This window comes from Diorhabda sublineata, chromosome 2 (assembly GCF_026230105.1).
Source record: "Diorhabda sublineata isolate icDioSubl1.1 chromosome 2, icDioSubl1.1, whole genome shotgun sequence".
Lineage (NCBI taxonomy): Eukaryota > Metazoa > Arthropoda > Insecta > Coleoptera > Chrysomelidae > Diorhabda > Diorhabda sublineata.
Window position 1 is genome coordinate 39,600,751 of NC_079475.1, and position 21,801 is coordinate 39,622,551.

The window sequence follows — 21,801 nt, forward strand, 5'->3', positions numbered from 1 at the left end:
AGGTCAAAACAGTTATCAAGTGAAAAATTGAAGAAAATGGACACCACACGATCCAACTAGGGTGAACCTGACTTAAAACATATTCCAGAGTTAGATCAACTCCTCAAGTTAGATATAGACGGCTAGGACATCTGTGGAGAGCTGACGAACACACAGTAACTTTGTCAATGCTATAATGGGAACCAGGAGTTAGAAAAAGAAGGAAGGTTCCAGATCAAAATGGTTTAAAGAAATAGAGGAAGACCTGAATAGAATGAGAATCCAAAAAGGGAAGAAAATACTGCATAGAGAATAATTAGCGTTAGAGTGGATTAAATAAACAAAAAGGGTTGATCCACCCCGCAAAGATGATCTAGAAAGCTTTACAAGGTTCAAAGGGTGTACCATCATATATATAAATATAGTTCTTATCGCCTAGCCGATGCAGATAAATAAAAAATTAGACGATGTCATTAAAGAGAAGAAAAATGAACTTTTAAATAGGATAAATGTGAAATACTCACCAAAGAGCAAATCCTAGTCCACAATAAGGATCTAAACACAAAGCGATATGCCTACTGGGGTATAATTCGCAAGCTAACTTCATACTTTTGCATAAATTGGTTACAGCAGCATGTGACATTTTTATTCCAGCCAACATTCCGGTAGTTGAAACGCTGAAATCTAAATAAGCCATCATTTCAGCTGTCGGAGCTCTATATGGCACTGGTAATTTCTTCTTAGGCATATCATCGGTGTCTAAGATGAGCGGCCATGATTTTATATCCACCACATTACTAGCTTCTTTTGATCGAAGAAGTTTGATCACAGCCTGTATTGACAGCACCAGTACGGATTTCGATACGTCGACTATCATCCTATAAAAAAACCGATAGATAAAATTTAGTATCGATAATGAAAGAATGTCTTAGCTTACCTAACGGTAGGTAACGTCGTTTGTAGATTTTGTGGATGAGGAGGTCGAATAGTAACTGGTACAGCACCAACATATAAACATCCATAGAAAGCACAAATCAAATCTAAGCCCGGAGGGAAAATTAAAGCTACATGATCACCAGTGTTGATCTTTCCTTTTTCTACTAAAAGGTTTCCTATTCTTTCCGCTTTTTTATGGAGCTCGGAACAAGAAAGCACTTTAGCTACAGCTCCTTTGCTATTCAGCAACGTAAAGAGGATATGGTCTGAAGTACCTTGAGCTCTCCATCGAAGAATTTCCGCGATAAATTGTTGCTGAAAATCAAATAAATTATTATATAATATCTATTTAACGTACTGTTTCTTTTCTATAAGAAAATATTTGGTGTTTTCTGGTGAAATAAACAAACGTTTACTTACCTTTTTAGAAGAGTCGCCATCTTCATCAAGAAGACCCCCAACTTCTCTTCCTTGAGCACTCGCAAGTCTATTTCCTTGAACAAGATTGCCGACGATTACAGACGCCGGTCCCACGTCTGAAACACATTCCTTTGCTGAAACGCAGAAAGGACAACATGCTATAGCACTCAAGCAGAAAGCTTTTTGGTATATGTTAGTTGATCAAAAGGTGTGTATGTGTAAATTGAAAATTTTCCTTATAAAAACGTGACTACATCAACTTGAACATGTTTTTTTTTTAATTTAATTTGTATGATTCGATCAAACCTTTTTTTTCTTCCACAAAAAATTAATCATTTTATAAATGCCACATTTTTTAAATGTCTGTCTAAACAGCCTTTATCTTGTCAGTTTGTTATTCACATGGGTACATCTTGATAAATTTGATTTCATATTAACATAATTCTAGATGATAATGCCACAAATTTAATTATCTATAATTGCCACAACTTTTAAATGTCCGTATAAACAGTTTAGAATCCCATTTTTCCAGTGTGTTATTCAAATTGGCATATCTTGATGAATTTCGTTTTATATTAGATTATAAACATTATTTAAGTTAATAATGCCACAGAAAATTAATTATTTTATGAATGCCATATTTTTTAAATGTCTGTATAAACAGCTCATGCCCTTATCTTGTCATTTTGTTATTCATATGGGCAAATCTTGATAATTCTAGATGATAATGCCACAAATTTAATTACCTATAATTGCCACAACTTTTGAATGTCAGTTTCAGACCTTATCTTCTCAGGTTGTTATTCGAATTGTCATATCATCGTAAATTATATTCAGATTATTAGACTTCCAACATTATTGTGGTCAGTAACGCCACAAACTCATGATTACCACAACCTCCAGAAGCTTGTACTAAAAGTTCTTGATTTCATTTTCTAATGCTATAACTCAAATCGTTATATTTCTATCAATTTCATTTTCTATTAAAATATTTATATTATTATAGTCAATAGGGCCATAACAAATTAGTTTTGAATGACATAATCGTAATATAATTATTTAAACTATTCTCAAAATAAGATGTAGTCAGTTTTTAAAGGAATGCAACACTTAACAAATAGTCTTCCCAGTTATTTTATTTGAGTTTATAATAAAAAATGTCTATTGTCAAAATTTTTTCCACCAAATTTGTTAAGTGTAGCTTAAATCTATACCTACAAACACAATTTGGTACTATCAGAAGGTGAGGGTGCTGTATATATAAAAAAATAAGGGAAATAATATACAAGCAGAGGAAGTTTTTTTTTGTATATTTAAAATAATGCGAGGTGGTGTTAGCGAGAAACTAGGAAAATATTTTTTATTTATATAAGTACCTGAGATACCCTAGAAACTTATGATGCATTTAACTTATTAAATATTCCGTGCTATGTTAATATTTAATCTGGCTATATACATATCTGCATATTTTAAACAATTCTACAGTTCAAATTAAGGTTCTTATAGATTTTCATTAGAATAATGATAAAAATCAGCGAAAAACCTAAAGTTTTTATTATAATATAGTAGGTATAAAAAATGCAAAAGTCTTGATTTAATTAGGACTAATTTTTATAATTTCATATAAAAGTTATGTCAAATGTCATATGTCAAATGCAGCCCATTTTTGGTTGCCTAATAGTAGGCGACAATTGATTTCATGCTACGCAATAATGTCTGAAGACAGGAGGGAGAATGGCGTCGAGAACGAACACGCATGTGAAGAGACATTTTTTTTCTTGATACATAACCGTATTTTTCAACCATTACACCGTAATTTATTTAATAATAATCGAATTATAATTGATAATTATAATTATATATAGTTGAAAGGTGTAAAGGAGACAAAAGTCCTACTAATAAGTAACATTATATTAGTATTCCTGAAGAGCTAATAGAAGTTCAATTATTTAGTTCTGTCAAAATTTACAGTGATATCACTAATATTGAAATCGCCATGATGTAGTAAAAACGCGCCGTTGCCAAATGGTTTATATTTGTGAAGAAACTGATCAAGTTATTGAGCCGGTGATTAAATTTTCCGTTTTATTAGTTTCCGTTTTGTACATTGCGGTTTCGTGAATTGTGAATACGATATTTTGGATTAAATATTAGTTATTTTGTTGTTCACGCTAAACTATCGATACGCAATAGGAGAAATCCGTTCAGTCCACAGGCTCTTGAGTGTCCCTTTTTCCAACACCATAAAAGAGACAATTACCGAACGTTTAGGTCCTTACAAGAATATTCTAGTGCCTTATATTGAAAGAAACCAATGAAATTTGATAAAAAATATCAAGTAGAAAGTTAGATAGTTAGAATTCTAGTATGCAATGAAAAAAATCAGATGCGACCAGCCAAAAATTTCACCTCAATCTCGTCACTGATAACAATAAATCTCGAAATGTTTAAAAACACAACACTTATAAAGATAAGAAAGTGATAACGGATAAAATGTTACCTGAATGAACTTCTCTAGGTTTCGGTAAGTTGGTAACACACGTATGGGGACACATCAAAACATTCGCAGGATGTAAATTACCATCCATAAATCTTCTTTTCGTTTCCGATAAGTGAATACCACCCAGAGGTGTTTTCGGAAGATAATTCGGCGGTACAAGCGCCAAACAATAAAGCCCCACTTGATGTATGGAATCGACTGCTTGTAAAACTCTCGACATCCATTGGAATGACTACGAAATAGTATTTTGATATATAAAAACGAACGTCGTGACTATAATAGTAGTAATTAAAAGGAGTGTTCGGTTAGATGGCGTTAACTTACCTCTTCTTCGCTACAGTCGGGACGTTGTTCGGCTATGACGCATATCCTTTCGTCTCTCAAAACTTTGATACTGAATACCGCGATTCTTCCACGATAAATGAATTTCATTGGTTCCACTGCTAATACAGTAGCGATGATATCGTCGACGTTGTGTTTTCTTCCTGTTACCGTCATCAATCCGTCACGCGATCCGCATACAAATACCAAACCGCCCGGTCCTAAGAATCCAAGTAGACCGGATCGAGTGTATTCGGCGTCGGATATCGGTTTTCCGTCCGTTCCTAGAGGTTGTACTTTGAACGTACTATTACTAAGACCTTGCAAGCCCCAGTACTGAGTACCTGTTGAGCCCGAATTGACACAAATCTCGCCAACTTCATCTGTTTTGCAAATATACGAAGGTCCTTCCATTTTCACAACAACTATCACACAACCTGGAAAAATAAATGTTGGAATTTAGATACGAATTAAGGAAAATTATGAATTATTTACCTGGCATCACTTGCCCACAGTCTTGCAATGTTAATGAAGTCAAACTATTTTCTTGATCAACTCTTACTACGCCGTAACTTAAGCCTTGCATTGATAAAACGCCTCGTCCTGTAGCGTTAACTCCTGCCCTTCCAGGTCTTCTTACAGATACCGTTAGAACTTCACTGGAACTGGCGCAGGGACAAATGGCATCGGCTCTGAGTCCTTTCGCTTGAAATACTGATAAAAATTGATCACATGAACTCAAAGACCAAGGATTAGCCCCATCTGCTACGAGTAACATCCTTAAAGAGCCTGCAAACATCAACATTAAAAATGGTTCCGTGAATTGATAAACATTTTCTAACCTAAATTGACGTCCTTGTGGTCTTTAGTTGCCAACAAACCCCAATGGAGATCTCTGGATTTAACTACTGCTACTGAGGCTCTATGTTTGGTAATCATTTGCATCCAACTAGCGGGGTTTACTTTCATTAGTGCGTAAGGGATGTATATAACGTGCATGCCGTTTAGAACGCTCGTCAATACCGAATGCCAAAGTCCCACTTCTCTCTTGAAATCTAATACGCAAACCATATTCTCCCCTTCCGTGTAGTTACAAGACATTGTTAGCATTCTGCAATGTTGTACCATAGCTGTGCGCGTTATTGTTACCCCCATTACCGAGCCATCACGGTCCGTGCTGTATTCTATGTAAGCTGGTGTTTCATCGGTTAACCTACAAATTACAAGTTGGAATAACATTGATAGTGGATGATGGACAGTTACTTACCTTGGCGTCGGAGACCAGTCTTTAGGGGTTTTAGTTAAATGTTCGGTAACGAACCAATTCAATTTCGGCCATCCTTTAAATTGAATAACTTCTCCAGAAGCAGTTTTCGGTAGACCTTTTAAACAGGCTTCGGAAGTGAGCGCTACTTGTACGGCGCAGCTGCCTAACAAAAATCCTATTTGTAAGGAACCGGCGTCTCGTCTAGTAATAGGCACTTCTATTGGCACTGGTACGATGCCCGCTTGTAGACATCCGTAAAAAGCACAGAGAAAATTGATTGGATCATTATTTGGATAGACTAGAGCTACTCGATCACCACATTTTAGACTAGTATCACCGTTTTTGCTAAAGGATTTGGTCAAAAGTGCGTAAGCTATTTTGTGCGATCGGCTTAACAATTTACCTGGAAATAATCATTCGAAACGTTTGATATAGATTATTAATTTAATGATAAAGTACTTACCGTACGTTAATGTTACTGATAATTTTCCATTAGGATCTAATACAGTAGCCACGGGTGCTTTAAAAGTACCATTTCCATATCGAGTAATGGCGGCTTCTAAACTTCTTGGTAAACCCGATGGTACTACAAGTTGTTCACCTACTGCCGGACTCATACCGCTTCCTACAAAAAATTGTTACGAAATTATTATTCTTCATCATCAGCTATTGTGCACCCATTCCCGGACATAAGTGTCTCTAATACCTTCCACATTATTCTGTCTTGTTTCATTTGTATCCAACATAAGCTTCCTAGTTCCTTAATATCACCAAGCTCGAACGTCTCTGTGGTCTTCCTCCTTTTCGTCTCGTCTCTATTGGCGCCATGTTGTTGTCTTTATGGTACATCTCTCATTGTTATGTCTTTCAACATGACTTGGTCTCCTCCTATTTTTCTTCTGGTCTCTTTTTGTTCTATATAATCCGTCTTCCTGTGCCTTGTTCTCCGGAATGACCTGGAGTACTTCCATTTTTCTTCTAGTCTCTCTTGCTCGCCATGCTTTGAACTTTATGGTGTCTTCCAACATGACGTGGAGTCCTCCTATTGTTCTGGTCTTTTCTGATCTCTCTTAGTCGCCATGTTGTAGATTATGTGATTTTCCTACTTCTCTTGGTTGCCATTTTATTCCCTTTAAGGTACATTCTTTTTCACATCTTCTAATATTTCCTGGAGACTTCCTATTTTTCTAGTCTTTTCTGGTCTCTCTTAGTCGCCTTATTACAAATTGTGGAGTCTTCCTACTATTCTTTATGGTCCACCTTTCTTTGTCATTTCTTCCAACATGACTGGAGACCTCCTATTTTTCTTCTGGTCTCTTTTGACCGCATTGATGGGGATTGTGGGGTCTCCCTATTTTTCCTTCGGTCTCTCTTGGTCGACTCGTTGTGATCCTTATTTCCTTGTTTTGTCTTTCAACATAACCTACGCTCTACCATTTCAATTTGCCTGGACGTTTTATGATATCTGTGACTGCTGCATATTTTTTGATTTATAAAATTAGTTCTGAAAAAAATCACAGCTTATATGACCGTTGGATCATTTTATGGACATTCCACTAGGAGTGTCTTCATTCATATAGTGATATTCCCTTGGGTATAGTCGATAGAATTTTGTTTTGTAACAAGAAGATTTTCCACATCATCCAACTACAATTTTTTACATGTTTTACCATTTTCAAAACGAGGGAAAGTATAAAATTACCCAAAGATTTGTTATAGAAAGTTCTGTTAATAGTAAAATCATACAAGTTTCAAAATACATATCGCGAAGATTTTTAATTTTTTTGATGATATTTAGTAAAAACTTACCCTCTGGTTTGGGGGCGTTAGGATCTTTGGGATTAGCTGCAATTTCCAATTCTATATCGTCATCTTCGTAAAATTCGGGTAGAGGTCTACGTTTCGGTCTCTTGAGCGTATTCAGCAATTGTTGTATTTTTGTAGACACTTTCCATCTACCTGTGCCGGTTCCAACTGTATCATCAGAACCAGACGAACCATATCGGTTTACTCGATCAGCTGCTGGTCTACGTCCACCCACTGCAGTATTATGGGTTACATCCGGAGGTTGAGAATCTATGAAAAAATCATTTTTCCAAATGATAAAATTTAAAAAGCCAATCAATTTTGACTCACAAGGTCGAAAGTTTTGTAGTACGTCACTGATCTCCGTAATTTCGATTCTTCTTTTATCTTCCCAGTTATTTGGCGGCGGCATTCGAGGCCTATGATGTAACGGTGGAGGAGAGCCGGTACTACTTGTATCCGATAACGGTGGCGGCGGAAATATCTGTGGAGTACCACGGTCTCTTACTCGTTCTCTTTCGGGGGTACTTTCCACCGTCTCTTCAATTACAATGCTATCTTCATCGGACGAAGATTCTGAAATGTGTTTCGATGAAATTAATCATCAATATTTAAGTGATTTGGATACAGGAAAAAAGTTTGGATGTGTAACCTCAAAATTTGCCGGATTATCGATATTAAATTTCACGGACTTACCGGAATCATGTCTGTCTCGATCGGGACTCCTCGCCATCACGGAGGTTCTCTTGGACGGCATCGGCATAGAAGGTTTGTGCCTGTTTTGCAAAGCTTGTGCGAGTGCCTGTTGTACGGCTTCTTGTCTAACTTCTAAGTAAAAACAAGAATTAATTTCAGATTTAGATAAAAACACTACCGTCACTAGTTAATCCACATAAACATAAATGACTACTAAGTGTACATTATAAAAAAAAAAAATAAATAAAATTCAGACTTGCTTTCTACTACCGTTCTACTAAGTGCTCGGCATATTAATTGCAAGAGGAAGCTAGGATTTACCTACAAATTTGGAGATAGTGATTATTCGTTTCGTTCGGAGAGATATCGAATTCCCACTGGTCGAATTGAAAAATTCATTATCGTGTAAACACAGTTTTAGATAAGGGTGGGTATTGGTTAAACTTTGTTGATAAAAACGTCGATAAACCACTGTAATGGTCACTTTAGATATCTTACCGTCAAGATTTCTCTAATGTTTGATATACAGGATGATTTTTAAAACATCGATTTCTCAACGAATAACGAAAAATTTCAATTAGAAATTATTTCACGTAAAAGTTGATTATTAATAAAAGATTTGAAGATGATCAAAAAGTAAAATATTTACAACGGCTGTAGATGAAGTTTTAGCATTCAAAGTAAATCCAAACTTATTTTACTCGGAAACTTCGGTGAGCCGAAACTAAAGTGGGAAAGTAAAACTAAAAATCAGCACTTAAACTTAAAGTTTTCGAATTTCAAATAGACTATAAACTTTGACAGTTCATAAACGATGAAAATTTTTAGATTGAGAGTGAATTAGAGTGAAAATAACGACTTGGGAAAATTTTCGAATTCTATTTTTTATAAATATTATATATAATACTGTATAATAAATTTTACACACTAATGTGATGAATAAAATAAAATTTATTCATCATTTTTGTTTTTTCTCAGTGAAGTTTTTCCTAAATTTATATTTATAGGTCGAACTTGAATGAAAACGTAAAAAAAAACGCGATAAAAATAAGCCTTTAATAGTCCAGGCGTTGTAGTCAAAAATTTGACTAAAACCTGAAATTTAAAACAATGATTTTTGTCCCACAAGCAGTTTTTGAACAGTACTTTTTCGAAAAAAAAAATAGCCCCATTTTGAGATACGTGGCTTTGAAGTATTGTTTTTTAGTAACGGATCCCTGGTGCGAGAGTTGTGACGCGCATGCTCAAGTTAATTGGGCTATCACCATCTGAATTCATGATTTGAGTGGACTGAAATCAGATTCTTTAAATAATTGTTGTTGATTTGCCGTTTATACACAATTGGTATTTGTGAATCCGCTCCCCGATTCTGAAAATAGCTTTGTCAGTTCTTTTCGGAAAGTGTTAAAAAGTTGAATGAAAATTTTCTTATCGCACGTTTTTAGACACATATTATGAAAAAGTCTTGGGACTAGAATGACGAGTAGCCTTTTCAAAAACTGTTCGTATACCAAAAATCATTTCTAATGGTTTTTGTGTGAGGTTCCTGGACTATAAAAAAAGTTAAGGTAATTATACACTTTCACGGTCACCTGGTTTTTTGGCTCTAGAAAGTCGAAAAATGGATGGATTTTAATGATCTTGGTCTCAAAATATTCCATTTTACGGCGGATTTATAAAAAAAATTAGTAGAAATAGCTGGAATGAAAATTTCTCATAGTTTTACTGATTTAAATCGTAAAAAAAAACGGTTTTGCAAAATAATCCTTTACAAAAAATTATGGTAATTATACACTTTCGCGGTCACCTGGTTTTTTGGTTAGGTTAGGTTAGGTTGGCTCTAGAAAATCGAAAAATGGATGGATTTTAAACACGGGGGTAGTGGCTGAATTTGCGGTTTTTAATAGTTTTAAACCTTAAATAGTAGAAAAACTTTTTTTTTCAAAATATTCATTTTTTTATGTAAATTGCGAAAAAAAATATACGAACTTGATTCCACGACGTCAGAAACAGTTACGAAGGATTATATGTAGAAAGTCATTTTTTTTGCATTTAAAGTCATGAAACTGTAAAAAATATTTATTTTTTTTAATTAATAAATAATTCGTATTTTTTTATATATCCGCCGTAAAATGGAACATTTTGAGACCAAGATCATTAAAATCCATCCATTTTTCGATTTTCTAAAGCCAACCTAACCTAACCTAAATTAACCTAACCTAACCTAACCTAACCAAAAAACCAGGTGATCGCGAAAGTGTATAATTACCATAATTTTTTGAAAAGGATTATTTTGCAAAACCGTTTTTTTTTGCGATTTAAAACAGTAAAACTATGAGAAATTTTCATTCCAGCTATTTCTACTAATTTTTTTTATAAATCCGCCGTAAAATGGAACATTTTGAGATCAAGATCATTAAAATCCATCCATTTTTCGATTTTCTAGAGCCAACCTAACCTAACCTAACCTAACCTAACCAAAAAACCAGGTGACCGCGAAAGTGTATAATTACCATAATTTTTTGAAAAGGATTATTTTGCAAAACCGTTTTTTTTACGATTTAAAACAGTAAAACTATGAGAAATTTTCATTCCAGCTATTTCTACTAATTTTTTTTATAAATCCGCCGTAAAATGGAACATTTTGAGACCAATATCATTAAAATCCATCCATTTTTCGATTTTCTAGAGCCAACCTAACCTAACCTAACCTAACCTAACCAAAAAACCAGGTGATCGCGAAAGTGTATAATTACCATAATTTTTTGAAAAGGATTATTTTGCAAAACCGTTTTTTTTACGATTTAAAACAGTAAAACTATGAGAAATTTTCATTCCAGCTATTTCTACTAATTTTTTTTATAAATCCGCCGTAAAATGGAACATTTTGAGACCAAGATCATTAAAATCCATCCATTTTTCGATTTTCTAGAGCCAACCTAACCTAACCTAACCTAACCTAACCAAATAACCAGGTGATCGCGAAAGTGTATAATTACCATAATTTTTTGAAAAGGATTATTTTGCAAAACCGTTTTTTTTACGATTTAAAACAGTAAAACTATGAGAAATTTTCATTCCAACTATTTCTACTAATTTTTTTTATAAATCCGCCGTAAAATGGAACATTTTGAGATCAAGATCATTAAAATCCATCCATTTTTCGATTTTCTAGAGCCAACCTAACCTAACCTAACCTAACCTAACCAAAAAACCAGGTGATCGCGAAAGTGTATAATTACCATAATTTTTTGAAAAGGATTATTTTGCAAAACCGTTTTTTTTACGATTTAAAACAGTAAAACTATGAGAAATTTTCATTCCAACTATTTCTACTAATTTTTTTTATAAATCCGCCGTAAAATGGAACATTTTGAGATCAAGATCATTAAAATCCATCCATTTTTCGATTTTCTAGAGCCAACCTAACCTAACCTAACCTAACCTAACCAAAAAACCAGGTGATCGCGAAAGTGTATAATTACCATAATTTTTTGAAAAGGATTATTTTGCAAAACCGTTTTTTTTACGATTTAAAACAGTAAAACTATGAGAAATTTTCATTCCAGCTATTTCTACTAATTTTTTTTATAAATCCGCCGTAAAATGGAACATTTTGAGACCAAGATCATTAAAATCCATCCATTTTTCGATTTTCTAGAGCTAAAAAAACCAGGTGACCGTGAAAGTGTTTAATTACCAAAGTTAAGTACGGCTTCTCTAATCTGTTTATTTTACTTCGTATATATACGGAACACAACATTAAATCTTGTCAGCATAACCATTATTAGTTTACTTTATTATAGAGCGTGTCTTATAAATAATGTCCACTTTGTTTATTAAATAATCATACAAAAAGAAACCCTAATATTCGAATTTTATGGTTTTAACCTAACCTTCAGCAAGCTTTTTAAGACATTCTTTGTGCTTAGATGCAAAAAATTGTCGCACAGCATTTTAAACATCTCCTTTAGATTCAAATTTTTCGATCGATCATATTCTATAATTATAAACGTGGTAAACCTGTTTGTTTAAAGTTATTCATGTATGAAAGTTAATAAGTAAATGATTATGCCCTTAAGACGATAGTTTTAACAACCCAATTGGTTCGTAAATAATCCGAGAGTCATATTAGTTATGAATAATAAATATTTTCCTTAAATTTAGTTCGATTTACCAAAGTTTTATTTTTACCTACGGTTTAAAGCTTTCTGTTAACTAATCTTTGATTTTTCTCCGATAGATATTCATCATCTATCCACTGAACACCTTGGCATTGATAGATCGCACATCTGGTATGATTTCCGCTCGAATCTACTTCTGATAATTGTAATTTTTCTAACCACTGATTTTTAATGTTCGTGTTGTTTGATTGTCAGTTAATTGTTCGATAACTTTTATGATCTCACCTAAAGATTTTTAATGGTGTTATATAGTAGCTTTAGAAGGTTCAAGAGAGTCCGATAATTTTGCTTTTGTACTGCTTCACATGTACCTTCAATAATCTTCGCAGGTGGACGACCCCGAGCTATCTTCAAGTCGCCACTATTTATATGATTAAGCCAAGTGCCGTCCACTCATTAACTGACATATTTATCGCAATCCATCTATTTAGAAGAACATACAAAGAAAGATTGATCGAAAGAAAGTTAAGTAGTTGTACTCTTCATAAAATTAGAGACTGGTCACATGTAAATCGACATTACTGATAAGACACCCTCTGTAAGTTTTTCAGATGGATATTTTGTAATAAAATTATGTCAATAATTATCAAAAACCATCGTAATCACGACGATTTAGCAACAAAAAACGTACAAAAGTATCTCAGAAATAAGAATACTTCTCTGTCTTGTCTGAATACTGTTTGATTTCGATTCTAATGTACTTTAATTTAAATTTAACGATTAATTGGAGGTGAGTTGATTTATTAAGAAATTACCATGTTCAATAAATACTTTATATCAAATTAGTAATAATGAAATGGAAAAGCGGAAGCATAATGTCTGATGAGTTCGAAAAAACCAATAAACAGGTAAGAACTGACACAATATCTAAAAAAAAAAATAACTTTTTCCTTTTATAAAAAATATTATTATCGTTTAAATGCGGAAAATGTTTTTTTTTACCAGCTAGTCATATTATACATAATGGAAACTATAATGAATTGTTAAAAGGACAATCTGTATATATAAAAGTGTGAAAATTTCAGATTTAATCTAATTAATTAACTGTATTAGACGCAGTTCTGTACCTGTATATTTTTGTTATCTTACCTGAATGATACCTGCTTTCATTACGTGTAAGTCTTCGATTTCCCCTACGCGTGGCGCGGCTTGCAGGACTAACCCCGCTGACGGAATCCTTCTTTTGATTTTCTTCAACCACATCTATACATGCAAAACAATACTGATCCACATGCGAACGACATAAAGGACTCAAATAAACCCACAAATAATCTGTCAATGTAAACGGAGACGTTTTTTCCTTCTTTTCCCCTCTATCAATATACTTAGTACTTTAGAGTAAAAAAACGTCCCCCTTTATATGATTTTTGACGGATTATTCCTATTTTGGCATCATTTTCATTGAAATACTCGGTATTTTGATGTTATACTCTTTTTGAAATTATTAATTTCTAGATATTATTTCATTTCCATTTATCGTACTAATTAAATAAAACCTCGATCACGTTTTTAAAGAAATAATATGTTAAATAAGCTACATGCTGATCTCAAGATACAATATCATTCATTCCACAAGACGAAAACACAACATGCGGCCGAGAACCAAATAAACATACTTTTCATACAATAATATTCATGACGAGGATATTAAGTAAATTTTTCTCTTAAATGTAACATTTGGTAGTTTTTGTTTAATTGAAAAGTATAGTTTTTATAGTGTATGAATTTTATTTTTCATTCTATCTAAATACTTCTCAAATCTAATTAATCAATTTGGCAACACTGTGTCCAATTTTGTCTATTGATCAGTTTCCGCAAGACACTTAAAAATAAAATGACGTCGTACAAATAAATTTTATTATTTATTATCGCTGTACGTTAATAAATAAAATGGGTCGAGATATTATACTTTTGACGTTATTTGCTGGACACTTTGAAATACAAAGTGCCTTCCAAAAATAGATTTTCAGTACAAGCATCGGACAGTTCTGTGCAAGTGTCAGTGAACTGCGATATTTCGTACAATGCTTAAAATGCAAACACTAAATGAGTCACCAACCTAACAACGTTCGTAGTTTTTTAGTAACACCTGTAGAGATATGTGTAAATTAAATATTAATGAATATTAAAATTTTTTTCTATCTTGTGTGTAATTTTTTTTCCACTGTATAGGTATAGAAATACACGTTTCTCATTAAAATACACGCAACCAACATTACATTAGTCAAGTTGAAATTTTAATTAATAAAAAAACGTTGATGTTTTCATTATTGTATTACGTTTTGTTTTTATTTGGAAATATTTCTTACTGAATTTAATATATTATTAATATAGATATTATTTTAAAACGTAAGATTGACTTTTACATACATCTGTAATAGTGTGCCGTGTAATGATGGTTGTCTACATTTCAATACATGAAAGTATGTATTCCATTCAATAGCCCAGTCAAATTAGATTATTTTCAAAGTAATATATGCTACTACTGTGGAAAATGAAGGTCATAATTTTGAGGGAATTCTTTATATGACTGTCTAAAGGATATAAAATCATCCAACAAAGATCATCCGCCCATTAGTTTTTTTGCAATATAAGAAAAACCCTTTAGTCCAGGAGTGGGCAATAATGAGATTTTCAAAATGTCTCCCGGTCCGCAGGCCGTATGCTATGGACCAACGTTATGGGTTTTTTTCCCTACCCAAAAAATGTTTTTGACAAAAACAATAGAAACTTTAGGATATAGAAATTTGACAATTAATAATAGATTGTCTTGCTTAATTACATGCGAACAATTTTTACCCTGTATAATATGTACGTAATTTTTAAATAAAGTCAAAATACTAAAAATATTTGAATAAAATCCACATGTGGCATCCGAATATTAATTTTCTTTGAAAATGATCGTTTTTCAAGTAAATTCGACTGGACTATAAACATATGATAGTAAACAACACAATATGTTCGAAAACAAAAAACTCGTCAGTATAAAATGCAAAATAGGCTCGATTCGTTACACTAGATATTTGTATTGAATTTAGAGTGTGTTATAGATAGAAATATGTACGTTGTTTTGTATGTTTTTAAATTGGACACACGTTTACAATAACTCAAAATAAACTTTGTAGATTGTATATATTTTTCGGGTTAATGCGAAAAATAACCGTAATCACGTGAATTATCCCATCATGCAGTATATTTGTCGGTTCTCTAGTTATAGTTCCATTCACGCGAAATAGAACTTCGTTACATGTAATGGCGTAGTTCGTGTGGAAAGATTTACTCAAAATTGGTTCACGCTACAATCCCGTGCCGTTGAAGATTCCAAATTCTCGGAATTATATAGTTGAAACATCGTCTACCATATAAGTTTATTTCAAATTATTTGAAAGAATAATAAAACTTTTTCGAAAGTTTTGTTTTTATAAATATTTGAGGTTATATGTTTGACAGTTTTTATACGTAAAGGTCTTGCAGAACTTTTAATTAGATTTATCGAAAATCCAAACGAAGCACATTTAGGAGAAATATTTACCTAATAAAAAAAAGCAATAACTATAAAATATCGTAACCTTCACTTTTTTCCACATAAGACGATTGCGTCATCTAATATACAAGGAGAACTAAAAATGTTTTAGTTGTGAATCATACAATATGAAATTTGAATATTATTTAGTAACCAAAACATTTATTTCAACACTTTTATGAATAATAACTATTTCAATTAGATTTATTTTTAAATTAGAGTGTCTCGAACGCAGTTTAACTACCACTACATCAATCTTTAAGATTCCACGGTCTGACGAGCGTTTCGATTAACCAAATTATCATCTTCAGTGATCATTGGTGTGAGCGTTAATGTAGCGATAGTAAGATACGTTCAGTACTAATTATTTTGAATGAATATAGAAAAGCCTAAAGGAACCGAATGAATAGATCATTTACGATATTTTTTTCACGTATCCGTGAACTATTTCCCGCACCTGAATGGTAACGTTTTTCGTTGTGCGTGACTCTACGTTGAGTACGTCGTCGGGTGTGATGTTGTTTCCCATTTCCCGCAAGACCACCACCACCGCTACCATCACCGCTGTTTCCACCGCCGCTGTTATCACCGCCGCTACCGCTACCAGCTGAATGTAGCACCAAATAAAATGTCGGTAAGCAAGATGAACGAGCTAAGAGGGTGAATGGTAGGAACACATGGTATGTTGTCAAGGCCGGCCTGATAGCAAATGGTACGTGTGCGACGCGCGAAAAATTTAGTGTCGTAAGAGTGGATGAAATTCTGGTAATTTACGAACAGCTGGGACGGCGTAATCTCGTTTATAAGTGCACTTATAGTCATGAATAAGAAGGATGTACGTTTGTTGATATAATTGGAGAATTGGGCATCAGCATTGGTAGTATCGAGAAAATTTTAGTCAGATGGGTACCAAGATTTCTGATTTTGAGCGGATATCACACGCGTCTCCCGTAGCGGGCAAATTGGGTACATCACTTCATTTCAAAGAGTAAATCCTCGTCTATGGAGTGGAGGAAGAAAGGAGAAGGCACGCCAGTTGAAGCGAAAACTACACTGTCGGGGAAAAAGGCATGAGAGGTCTGAACAACGAACAGTGAACACGCAACCTCCTAAAAACTACTGTAAAACCTATCTACATATCAAAATGACGCGATGGAATCGTTGAATGAATTGGTTTAGGAAACGCTTCTTATAGTCCCGATTTGTCACCATGCGACTATTATTTATTTGGTCCATTAAAAGATTTACAAGGTAGAATACTTCGTGAGCCAATGGTTACGTGACGATTTTTACGAAAAAGGTATTCGAAGGGGTCGTAAAAGTGACGGAGACTATCTAAAAAAACTCTAAAAAGCTTGCAGCTCTGGAACTTAATGATTAGCACAATTCTGATTTTGAAGCACCCTCGTATATTGTACCTGATTTTGTTAAGCTAAAATAGATGCGATATACTGAAATAGCATTAATAAATTCTTGTAGTTTAATCATTGATTTGACAGGTAAATCATTTTAATTGCATCAAAAGTACAAGCATACATTTGTATTAGATACATCACGTTAAATATCTAGAGTTAGCATCCCAAAATGTGTTTATTATCTAAAGATATGCAGACACCTGACAGTTAGTAGACGTGCGCACCCGTGACAGCCCGAGGCACCGACGCGACACAGACGAAACGTCCTGGGAAACTGTTTTTATTATATTTTGTTTTTTTGACGTATCGCACACATAGCAGCCGCCTTGGGCCGGCTCTGTATATTGTTACCGAGAAAAAAATTTTGTTTATATATCGCTGTTCCGGAAAACAATGACGTAACTGTAAAAATGTGACAAATGGAAATAAGTTTATAGACACATCCGCTACAGGATTATTGCGACATGGTTTAAATATCAATTGTTTTTACTTTGATCAATTAAACATGAAAAATTGCACTTAAGGTCCATTCTACACTAGCGACAAAACCGCGACCTCCTGCGTTAGAAAAGCAGAGACACCAACTAACGCATTCACACGCGAACGGTAAAACGCCCGTGTAGAATGGCCCTAAAAATGACGTGATAGAAATCAGTGATTTTTTATGAGATATAAGATTAGATTTTGAAAAAATCGCAAAAAATTTGGAAAAATTGATGAAAACTTTATTGGAATCGATAGAAATATGATTATAATTTAGCGTTTGAAGACGATTTCATGCAAATATTGGCCGTGGCTCCGATTTAGATAGCCCATGCGCAAGGTCCAATTTTGGCACACTCTCTCCAACATATCGGCCGGTATTTTACGAATAAACTCTTCAATATTGGCTTTCAGTGCTGGTTTATCCCTATAGACATTGGCCTTAACACGGTCCCACAGGAAATAGTCCAAAGGCGTTAAATCACACGATCTTTGCGGCCAATTGACGGGTCCCAAACTTGAGATGAACTGTTCACCGAAGGCGGCTCTCCATTTGGCCCTTGTTTCGCGTGTCGTGTGGCATATGGCACCGTCTTATTGAAACCACATGTCCAATTCTTCCATTATGGACAAAAAAAATCGTCAAACATCACATGGTACCGCTCGCCAGTCACAGTAACGTTCCTACCATCGTCGCTTTTGAAGATAATGCCACCGGTCCATAATCGACACCAAACAGTGACTTTTTCGGGCTGCATTAGTAGCTCTTCCAATGTTTCTGGCTGGTCTTCACTCCAAATGCGGCGATTTTGCTTGTTGACGTATCCATTCAACCAGAAATGAGCTTCGTTTCACGATAAAAAACTGGATCTTCCTCCAACTTTGCCAACGTCCATTCACCAAATGTTAGACGTTGTGGGAGATCGTGTGGCTTCAATTCTTGCACCAGCTGTATCTTATCAAGGTTTTACACCTAAATCCTTACGCAAAATTTTCCACGTAGTGGTGTAAGAGAAGCCCAATTGCCCAATCGACATTTCACGGCCATCAGTCAATTCATGATCAAATTATAGACCAAACTGAATAAGTTTGACAACAACACAAGACACGATTCACGCGTGATCTGTCAAAAGCAGTGTTGCCAAAAAGATACCAGCAAAACATCACTCGTTAGATGTGTTTCCTGCCACAGTTGCTCAAATGTAATTTATGACAAAAACCGGGATCGACACCATTTAAATATATGATTTAATATAATAGCTCTTAAAATTCGACTCTCCTTCTTTTTTATTTATTCAAAGGCAAAATTTTAAAAAAATCGCTAAAAGAACAAACTCTGTTTTTAGAACAAGGGACAATTTATAGATAAACAATGAGATATCCGCATTAGGGGTTGGAATTAGGGCGATTTAATCCTAATCCTTGGAAAATGAAAGTTTTTAGATTTAGGTCACTATACTTCGGGAACGGCGATATATTCTTTACCGTCTCGGATCGTTCGATGTTAGTTAAGCAATTTGATTTTATGTTTAAAAGCTAAGCAACAGGTGATTTTTGTTATACATGTATTCTGAATATGATCATACTTTATTTTTTTTGATATATCTTCAATTTCTGTAGATATTTCTAAGTTCTTTTTTCTTAAATGTCATTTTGTAATACACTTTTTTCGAGAAACTAGATACACCAGACGATCGAATCTAACCAGGACTGTCAAATCTTTATACCCCCAATACTTTCGTTCCATTTGGAAAAGTGAAAGAAGTTACATTATAAGGTATAGATGGCTCAAAACGGCCAAGTAGTACTCTTCATTTATTGTTTGACCCATTGGCATGAATTAGTACCGAACCACACCACGGCAATCGAAGAAAACAACGAGCAACACCTTGATTTTCGATCTATGTGGTTTTGGCTAATTTTGAAGCGTTATTTGCTGAGTTGCTAGACATATTATATTCATATGTCCAAGTTTCGTCAACAGTAATTATGCGTTTTATGAATTTAGTACGTTATAACTTCTACATTTGAGAAACATCAGATCGTTTGGTACAAATCTACCTCTGGCATTATGTTGAGAATATCCTGAGATCTCTTTATTTGGCAGAAATAATCCGTTTTTCACACCAGTCGCTAGTTTTAACGAACAGTTCTACTATATCTGTTGGCTCGCGCACTTTCAGTCATCGATCATCCAGTACCGCTTTGTGGATTTCCTTCAACACTTCTTGAGTCGTCACCTCATTTGGTCGAACTCAGCGATGATGGTCTTCGTCTCGTTTAAACTCTGCTACCCAATATATTGGTTGATAACGAAGGAGCAGTCTCACCCAGAGTAGAATCTAGCTCAGCTTTTATTTTGGTCATGCCGGGTAAGGAATCTCCGAAATAATCAAATTATCACAATAGATCCAATAGAACTGATTCAAGCTTATCTCAAGGTAAAGATTTGATAAGCTCTAGTTATTTTTGTCTATATTATATTTTTCTTAACAATCCTAGCAATTATATCTGGATTTGCGTATCGTAAAGGATTATTGTAGAGAAACATGAATAAAAACATATAAAAAACTGTTGTAATAATCGTATTTCGAATATTTTTCCACCACCCATTTGAAATTTTGTTAATAATTTACGTGATCTAGCTTTTCACAAATTTATTATTTACTTCATAATCTAGCAAATATAAATCAACTTCTTTTCAAATATGCATACAGAGAAGCTTTTGTAATACGTATACTTACTATACCTCTTCCACCTCTTTAATACGAGGGTTGTCTGACAAATTCCGTGCTATAGAAGAAACAAGACGTTTATATTTTTCGGTGTAATCTCCTTTCAAGTCTATACTTTTAGTAATCTCCGTAACCGTCTTTATCATCCAAATTTTAAGGTTAGGAAAAGGGAAAAAGTCACTAAGAGACAGATCTCGTTAATATGGTGGGTGGTCAATGTACGGTCGTAAATGATTGTGCAGACTGTCCTCTTTCATGTGCTTTTCACAAACAAATATTTAATAACGGCTCAACACTCAGTTTTCTCCATTTTCAGACATATTTTCACAAGGGCTCACTTATACGATTGTCAAACAGAAAATGCTGTCATCTTCAGGTTGAATTCGGATACTCTTCAGACAACCCTCGTATGTTATTATTTCAAATTGTCAAATCCGGGTTAATCAGAATGGAATGCAATATGTATATAAGTGAGATAGAAAATAATACGTACAAGTACCTATTTTTTTAGTCTTACTAAAATAAACAAGACGTAAAGAAAAAACAATTGTTAATGTAGAAGATAATCAGCCAGAAATTTATTTATAAAAATGTAAAACGTGATCTTTATTTTTTTTATTTAGATATAGGTTTTCAATAATTCGAAAACGATGTGGAGAATTCTCGAAATTCTTAAGTTGAAAACAAAATATTTATTATATAGATTATGTTTAGAATAAGGGTCGTAGTCAGCTATCAAGTATTCAAGGGTTGCAATAAACAGATTCATTTAATATACAGTATGTCAAGAGGTTATCAACTATACTCTATGACGTGTGAATGTTCGAATCTAAATTTCTTGAAATAAGGAAATGTGAAGGTTTGTTCTTATCTACGTAAAGGTTCTCAACATTCACGATCGAAAACCTAGGCGAGAGCTTCTTTGATGATGATGATGATGATGGAGCAGAATAAACTGCTGCGCAATTGCGCGTATTTTAATGTTAAAAAGAAAAGTGAAGACAAAGAACAAGTATTCATCGATTCATCGTCGAAACCAGCTCAAATTTTATTCGAATTCTTGCCTTTTCATATAATTATGTTAACCATTAGAAATGTATTGACACTTTGACACTTAATCCACCGTAATAATTCTCAAAACATACTGGCGCTTTATTATTGTCTTCAGTAGACTTTATTCTTACTTAGTTGTGCGTTAGAGTTAACATTTAGCAAATAAATTTCATGATTCATCACCAAATCCATCCACCAGAAAAAAAATTCTCATATTCAAACGGTTTCGATCAACAACCTTCAGAAAGAGCTGCAAGGTACTAATAATCTTCCACGGATCGTGGATATTGACCTAACCTAACCGAACATAAATGATCTAATAGGCAAGAAACATGCGAGTTAATACATGTTTGGACATGGACGCTCAAAGCTGACATCATGAATAAAATAGAACCGTTCGAGATGTGATGCTACAGGAGAGGCAATCCTCAAAGATCTCGTGGAATGCACGTAACAGTAATGAAGAAGAGGTACCCAGATAGC

General features: G+C 34.0%; 1 protein-coding gene across 7 annotated transcripts in view; it reads right to left on the reverse strand.

Annotated features, from left to right (window-relative positions):
• Nucleotides 1-21,801, reverse strand: part of LOC130452930 (disco-interacting protein 2) — a 266,446-nt gene that overhangs the window by 5,695 nt on the left and 238,950 nt on the right. For 2 of the 7 annotated variants that reach the window (XM_056792468.1, XM_056792466.1), the window contains exons 3-15: nt 13,199-13,312; nt 7,926-8,057; nt 7,560-7,805; nt 7,233-7,499; nt 5,887-6,048; nt 5,424-5,826; nt 4,999-5,369; nt 4,652-4,945; nt 4,160-4,593; nt 3,836-4,067; nt 1,336-1,469; nt 917-1,230; nt 504-857 (exon numbers count right to left, since the gene is read on the reverse strand). In XM_056792468.1, coding sequence (XP_056648446.1) covers nt 504-857; nt 917-1,230; nt 1,336-1,469; nt 3,836-4,067; nt 4,160-4,593; nt 4,652-4,945; nt 4,999-5,369; nt 5,424-5,826; nt 5,887-6,048; nt 7,233-7,499; nt 7,560-7,805; nt 7,926-8,057; nt 13,199-13,312 — 3,457 coding nt within the window. Of the gene's footprint in view, nt 1-503; nt 858-916; nt 1,231-1,335; nt 1,470-3,835; nt 4,068-4,159; nt 4,594-4,651; nt 4,946-4,998; nt 5,370-5,423; nt 5,827-5,886; nt 6,049-7,232; nt 7,500-7,559; nt 7,806-7,925; nt 8,058-13,198; nt 13,313-16,089; nt 16,240-21,801 lie in introns of all 7 variants that reach the window. The other 5 variants (XM_056792467.1, XM_056792465.1, XM_056792464.1 and 2 more) reach the window with 4 other exon arrangements.